General features: G+C 48.4%; 1 protein-coding gene across 1 annotated transcript in view; it reads right to left on the bottom strand.

Annotated features, from left to right (window-relative positions):
- Positions 1-419: 419 nt before the first annotated feature.
- The window catches only part of LOC119456388 (uncharacterized), a 29804-nt gene continuing 22355 nt past the window's right edge, over positions 420-7868 (bottom strand). Inside the window, exon 6 of the mRNA XM_037718115.2 lies at positions 420-7836. Coding sequence (XP_037574043.1) covers positions 7685-7836 — 152 coding nt within the window. The 3' untranslated portion in view covers positions 420-7684. The remainder of the gene's footprint in view (positions 7837-7868) is intronic.

The following is a 7868-nucleotide window of genomic DNA, read 5'->3' as shown; positions in this document are numbered from 1 at the left end:
AGGGAGGAGGGCGGCAGGGAAGCGGATTTGGCCGCGTCAACTCCGCCGCTTCTGTGGCTCCCCTCGCCCTCCCTCTCAACTCCCTCGTAGCTTTGTCACCTTCGACTCCGTGTGCACATCTCCGTGCGCGCCCGCCGCCGTGGCTGGCGCCAGCCTATTTTAGCCGCTCCCTGAAGTTTCGTTTTCTGCCGTTATCGGGAAGCGAGCGTGTGCGGGCGTGGGCAGTTTCGTTGGCCCGACTGCGCCTCCGCCGCTGCTTCCCTCTGCGCTGCTGCAGCAGCGTTCAAGGTCAACATGCGACTAGAAAATAGAGGAAGCATAGAGAAGAAGGGTTCACTGCCATTTTATCCGCGTGGCTGAGACGTCGGCACTAGTGTGTGCTAGAATACGGTTGTCCAGAACAGTCGGCACGTACACGCTTGTTCCGTTCGCGATGCAGAAACGGCGACCTTGCAATTTGAGAGAGGGTGAAATTTCCGCCGCGGGTTCTTTTTTTTTTCCGTTCCTTCGCGCGCGGCATTGAGGGGTCTCTCCTGAGCTTTTGCTCTACGGCGGTGTCGGAGCAATGCCGCTCGGAGGCGCCGCCGCGTGATTTGGCGCGCTGCTAAGAGCATTGTCGGTGCGCGGTATGTTCGAAATAAGCGTGTTCAAATTAACGAGATTTGACTGTAGCTAAATTAAAGAGTCAGAGGTGAACTCACTCAGGCAAATGTACGTAAAAAGCATTTATTTCTTGAAGAAAAAGTCTCTAATGTCCTTCTATCTTGGTAGACAATCCTATCTCGGTAGACATAGCTCGCTGCGACTAGGTAAAATGGCGCAAACACAAAGAACACGGCCCGAAGCACAGCAGTCACTCCGTCCGATGGGCGGCCGCCGAAAAAGAGGAAAAGTACAAAAGCGCCACCGCTTCAAACTCTTCGCGCCCAGTCGCGGAGTCCGCGCTGTCCGGCGCCACGTCCGCGCCTCCGCACCAAAAGAGAACGGGAGAAAACGTGTGACTGCGCGCTGTTCTCTTTCGCGGCCGTCGGCGGGGGCGGCGTTTATTCGTATCAACCGACGCAGGCCGGAAATCGATTCATAACAACCGTTCTCTAGCACGTTGCAAAGTATTGGGGCTCGGCCGGGACCACAGAAAAATTCGTGTCATCCGGAAATTCGTATTAGCCGTGATCGTATCATCGAGCTTTTACTGTATTTGCCATAGCGTGCGGCACCACTACTTTACTGTGAATAAATACTTTGTTACGAACGTAACAAATCTGGTGACGAGGATGGGATAGGCCCAGATCAGTATGGAAAGGCAACATGCACTGCCGGGATCAACCGTAACAAGAAGCAACAAGGTAGGGATGATTAGCGAACGAAATCTGTCATGCCAGCACTTAATTACATGACCACCACCATGGCACAGCTGTTGATCACAGCGCCATTGCACTTTGATTTGGCATCAGAATCATGGGTCAACTACATCAAACAACTGGAAGCAATCCTTGAAGCAAATGTGCGACTCCAAAAAGACATCCATCCTGAGTTCAGCACTAAACCCTGAGACGTATGCTCGCCTGCAAAGATTGGTTGCACCAAGGAAGCTGAAGGATGACATGTACAACACAATCCAAGTCCTGACGCAACACCTCAGTCCCAAAGCATCGGAGATCTACGAAACCTCCAGGTTCCAAACCCAGGTGCAAAACAGCGGAGAAGCAGTTACCAACTACCTAGCATAACTGTGCAAAATCGCCAACCACTGTGGGTTCGGTGACACACTGGAAAGAAACCTTTGCAGCCATTTCATCATTACAATGCATGAGGAAAGAGTGCAATGGCTGCTGCTCTTCAAGCCACGGAGTTTCACATTGAAGAATGCGCTCGACACAGCCCTGGCTGCGAAATTGATCATTACAAATGCCACTTGTATGCTGGGGACAGGTGACATGCCAGCAACGACAGCGTCAGCCCACACGAACGTTTTGCAGCAGAAGTGTCACAATAACCATAAAGCCAGCCGGTCACCAGGAAAGAAACTGCAGTGTATTCGTTGTGATGACCCGTTTATCACCGGAATGACCACACAAGAACGCGAGGTGTTTAAAGTGAAACAAGCACGATCATCTAGCAAGTCAGCGTTTCGGGAGCAAAGCTCCAGGCCAAATGGACAAGCTTCAATCCAATATAATGCTTGAAGATGAACCGGAGAGCTTTTACCTCTCCACAGTACATAACCTGGAAGAGGCACTCAGCCAAATGTATACTACCACACTCAACTGGGGTGGCGTGGAGCTGAAGATGCAAGTCGGCACAAGATCCCTCATGTGCGTGATTGCCAAAGAGAGATACAGGCGTTGCGCATCCTTGCGGCCACAATTGGAGCCAACAGACAAAATGGTACACTGCTATACTGGGAAACTGCCACACATGGGCAAACCATTCAAATCAAAGGTGAGTTTTACATGACGGAAAGTTAAAAATGCACGAAAAAAAGAGGGCAAGCGGAAGGAACACACAATACACCACGAGCGCAGTTTTAACCTTCCTTCAAGTATGAACCAACTAACCAGTAAGAACGTTCTACTAAAGAGCATTACATGACAAAAAGTCCTGGTCCATTGCTCTGTGTTCCTGACATCATTCAGCAACTGAACATTCTCAGGCAAAGCAGTGTCAAACTCGTGCAGTTGGACAATTGTGTTCATGAAACAGTGACAAAGCTAAAGAGTGACTTGTTCCACCGTGGGACTGGCCTTATGAAGGGACCTCCAGCACACATTAACTTGAGTAAGTAGATAAACCCAAAGTTCTTCAAAGCATGTTCACAGTCATTGCTATATGTAGGAAGGTGGCTGCAGAGTTGGACAGGTGGTACGAAAAAGAAATTCTGTCACCTGTCACTCACAGTGACTGGGCCACACCAGTTGTCCCTGTGCTCAAGAGTGGTGGTAGTAGTTTGACGTTGTACGGGGATTTCAGTCACTTTGAAAGCTGCATGCGAGGTAGATCAGGACCCATTGGCTAAAGTGGAGGGCATGTTCACACTCTAAAGGATGGCTATTCGTTTCAGGAACTTGACAGAGGCATATTGCCACGTGTGCCTGGATGAATAGTCAAAGAAGGCAGCAGTGCCCACAAAGGACCATTTTCGAACAATCGTGTGCCATACGGCATAGTGTAGGCTCCTGCAATGTTTCAGACGAAAATGGAGACAGAGCTCAAGGACATGCCAGGCCTACAGAAGTATTTCTGGATGACATTTTGGTGGCCAGCTTGGCACAAGCCTGAGGAAGGTATTGCTGGCTCTACAGGAAAATGGTATCAAACTCTGGGATGTGTTTTTGGTGAAGAAGTAGTGAACTACTTGGGGCATCGCATAGACTGGGAAAGCTTGTGCGAAAGGAAAATGGATGACATCATGAGGAGACCCCAGCCAAAAAACATCCAGGAACTTCGTTCATTCTTGGGCCATATCTCCTATTACCAGAGCTTCGTACCAATATGTCCAACCTACTTTCCCAACTACACAACCTTCTAAGAAAGGATTCGAAATGGAGGTGGGGCAAAGAAAGGAATGAATTCAGAACACTTAAGCAATCGCAGCAAAGTTTGAATCTCCTGGTCCACTATGACCCAGAGAAAAAAGTCATATTGGAATGCGACACATCACCAGCAGGGGTCGGAGCCGTACTCTCCCAGATCTTTGACGGGGTGTAACGGCCCATTGCCTTTCGTTATAGAACACTCACAAAGGCAGAGAATAACTACTGTCAACTTCAACTTTTTTGCGATCACCAAATTCAGAGACTACCTGTTAGGCAGATCTTTTGCACCGGACCAGCAGCTAGATCCTGCCCCACTGACGCCGCCATAGCGCCCTCAACTGGTCGACTCATGACCTCTACGCAGATGCATGTATCCCTATCGCCACCTTGAGCACAGACAGTATTACGCGAACTGACATGTAGAAAGCTTTGTTCACTCCAAAGCTGCTCACATTTACACACTTCATGGCACACGAACCACGGTTGGGCTTCACCGCATTGATTTGGAATCAACCTGCGCCCAGGAATATGAGTTTGGTGACCAAGGACCTCCAGATGCCTTGACGGCTCAACTACTAGCTGTCCGCAACGCCCTGTTTTGGCACTTGAGAAACCCCCCAGACATCACTACACAGAGAAAGCGCTACACGGACAGCCAGGTGGCAGTGAGTGTATTACAGGCACCTCTCAAGGAACCTATAAGCACAATAATTGCAGAGACCAGCAGACAGCTGCGCAGGCCTCAGGGTGTTTATACGCATGTGGTGTTGGTCCCCAGCCACAGTGGTGTACTGGGCAACGAAGCGACGCACGCCACTGCGAGCAAGATCTTAGCTTCTGACCGCTGCAGCGACGTGGCAACCTTCATGTCCCATGACGGCAACACAGTGAACAGCTGCTTTGAACAATGAAGGAGATGCCGGAAGTTCCGCGAGCTCCTTACATGCTACACACCCAAGGACGACCCACTGCCTGCAGGCCTGCCTAGAGCTTTTCAAGTTCTAGTGCACAAGGCCCACACTGGCGTGCCACTAACTCCAGAAGTACTGGCATGTGCATAAAGAAAGCAAAAAAAAAATTATTGGAAGAAGCTGTGGCTTACTTGCCTCCTGTACAGAGTTGATCTGGGTGCAACGAGACGTCTGCACCAACAGTTCGAGGCCCTCCGGCGGAAGCACCGAGGCCAAGTGGCTAGCTACAAAGAGTGGATCTGTCCATTGATGAAAGCCGGCAGCATTCTGCGAACCCTCTACGCCTATGCAGTGGAGTCAGGCATACTCCGCATGGTGTAGAGCAGAGTATCTGTCAATGGCTGGCCCACGTCATTTCCCGACCCCATATTCCTCTACCCTTTAGGCCAATGAGCCATCCCTAGTAAATAAACTTGATCATCATTCTGAAAATTCATCATGACCCACAGGGTGGATTGTGTAAAGCAGTGGTTCTCAAATAAGGGTCCGCGAAAACATTCCTAAAGTATGTGAAGCCCTCGCACACACGTGCGCTCACCACGAATTGCACCCGCGTCCAACTCAAGAGCAGAGAGTGCAGCGCATCCACCTTTCCCAGTCCTATGCAAGGTGGCTCATGCCACCATGCTAATCAAAAGGGAAGCTGTATCATTATCACTACTGCAGCTACGAAGACGCCATACCGAATGGCCAAACGGAACTCTGCACATATCGAGAACCTTTCCTCTTGGTAGTGTTGATAATGTGCATATTGATAATCTTGTGTCTGGCATGACGCACGCTACGTGCCATCGCAATGTCGAAGTTACAAAGGTACTAAGATAGTTTCCTGAAGCTAGGGTTTGCAGAAATCGGCGGCAAGCTGCAATATGTTTTGTGCAACCAAGTGCTTGCACAAAGCCCCCTCGTGCCAACCAAGCTAGCCTGCCACCTTCTCACAAAGCATCCACCAAAGCACCCACTCTATCACGATAAGGACCTCGACTTCTTCAGAGTGAAGAAGCAGAAACTGGAGGCGCAGAAACTGTATAATTCGAGAAGTTTTTTTTTTTTTCAGCTGTTTGATTTGTTGTGCTAGTTATGGTCTCCTGTTCTCACTACCTGTTGCTTTTTCCTAACCCCCTCACACAATACTCCAGTTGGAGCCTGCGAGGTATGTGCATAAATAAATAAATAAAGATTACAACCTTAGCCAGTTTTATAAGATGCCGCCAACTAGCCTTGATTTATTCATTGATCGGCAACAACACGTCTGCTAGTCTCCCGCATGCTGTGATTGTGACAGCCGGCACCTTAGGAAATGCAGAACTCAAATTACATTTCACTGACCATTTTGCTGCTTTAGTGCGTTACGCATCGTCAGTACCTACGTTGCGTGCCACTGTCAACATGCCTGCAGACTCTTTTATTTCATGTTGCGACATTCGACCCAAGCCATTTTTGTGGATTTTGCTGAATGAAATTTCTTTTCATTGTACCTGGCGAGCTCTTCAGTGGCAGTAAAAGCAAGCTACATCATTAGCTACCATGTAGCCAAACAGATGAACCCTCATACCACCTGCAAGGCACTAATAATGTCTTGCACAAGGAAGTTGTTGGCACCGTCATCAGGAACGAGCACGTGAAAAAATTGGGAAAAATACCATAATGGCGTGGCTGCACGAAGAGTGAGAGAAATGGCATCTGATGTGCAAAGCCAGATAACAGACAAACTCAAATATGCCGGGAAGTTTTCTCTTGCCGTGGATAAGAGCTGCAATGTGTCTCGTAGCCCAGAGCTCATCGTGTTAGTGCGTTCTGTGGATAACTTGGCCATTGCCCAAGACTTGCTTTTGTGCAAAGAGCTCGAAATGACAGCGAAAGGTCAAGTCGTCTTCAACACTATTACCACTTTTTTTGTTCTGCATGGACTTAGTTGGGATGTTGGAATGGTGTACTGACGATGCCCGTGCAACGGTTGGTAGATTTGCTAGGCCTTGTCAAGCAACTGAACAATTCTGTTGTACTTATACATTGCATGCTTCACAGGGAGGCTTTAGCATCAAAGGAACTAAGCCATGATCTAGCTAGCATGACAAAGCATGTTGTCAAAGTTGTGAACAGCATCGAAGCAAGGCCTAAGGCCAGTCGCCGTTTCAAAGTGCTTTGCAAGAGATGGGTTCAGAACACTAGCACCTGCTCCTAGGCACGGAGGTACGTTGGCTGTTGTGCAGAAAAGTGCTGTTGGCTACCAGGAGAAGTGGTTGAACTGGAAGGAAACCAGCCAGTGAAGGTCAAAACTGAAAAAGGGGTATTCAGGTGCCATCTTGACCAGTTACACGGGAGGCAGACCACAGATCCAGTAGGTGGCTGCTCAACAGAGTCCAATGCAGACTGAGCACAAGAATTTCTTCCCAACTGGCTGCTGGAGGAACCAGTGCAGAATACAGCAGAAGCAGCACCAGCCTGTTTCACTGAATCATTTGAACCTATAGGGGAAGTTTCGTTTAAGTGTGGGGAGGGGTGTACTGCCAGTGATAGTACCTCCATCCTGAGAGTGGCACATGTATTCTTGTCATTGTATCCGTCATGTGTACAGCTGTACTGTGAATAAATACTTTGTTTACCAAAGTAAGAGCAATAAAAGAAAAAATTGTGCAAAAAGGCTTGATGTACGCGAGTGTTACTGTTTGCCAATGCAAGAGTTTCCCACTGTATGTTTAGTTGCAAGCTGGTGCTCCCAATGTTTCACCTTGCTCTCCTCTCTCCGTTCTGTCTATTGCACTATTTTAGTAACAGTTGAGGGGGAAATGAGATTATATCTGCCTTCACATTAGGTAATTTTCAAAAATTTGGGGGGAAATATATTCCCTGAATAGCTTCACCCTCAATCAGCATAGTGAAATTCGAGGTGCTCCAGGGCCCCATTGAACACATCAAAATATGAAAGCTCTGACATTTGTGCAAGTACTTCAAATGGGAACAAATCATGTAAATATGATGTTTGACAGCAGCTCCTTAAATTGTATAGATGTTTTGTGACACTACAAAATCCATCAAGTACGGCCATCAAGAAGCATAATGCTTCACAGTGTGCACTGGTTTCCAGGAGTCATGCAATTATGCAGCAACAGTTTTCTGAGAGCACCTCATAAGATGCTGGTGAGCAGGAAGTCTTCTCTGTGAAGAATGCGAAGCCTATTCATCAGGCTTGTGCTCCATGTATGATGGTGGTGGCAAGATTTGTGCAGCATCTTTCACTGCTTCCTCATAAGTGGGCGGCATGTCCTCGACAATCGTTGTGCTGGTCTGATAGAAGCCACTGGCATAGGGGACAGCTGGAGATGTCCCTAGAAGAGATGACCATCAAAGCAGTGGTTTT

This window comes from Dermacentor silvarum, chromosome 1, assembly GCF_013339745.2.
Source record: "Dermacentor silvarum isolate Dsil-2018 chromosome 1, BIME_Dsil_1.4, whole genome shotgun sequence".
In the NCBI taxonomy this organism is placed as follows: domain Eukaryota; kingdom Metazoa; phylum Arthropoda; class Arachnida; order Ixodida; family Ixodidae; genus Dermacentor; species Dermacentor silvarum.
Note: the sequence above shows the minus strand (reverse complement) of the source record. Positions and strands in the feature narration are given on the sequence as shown.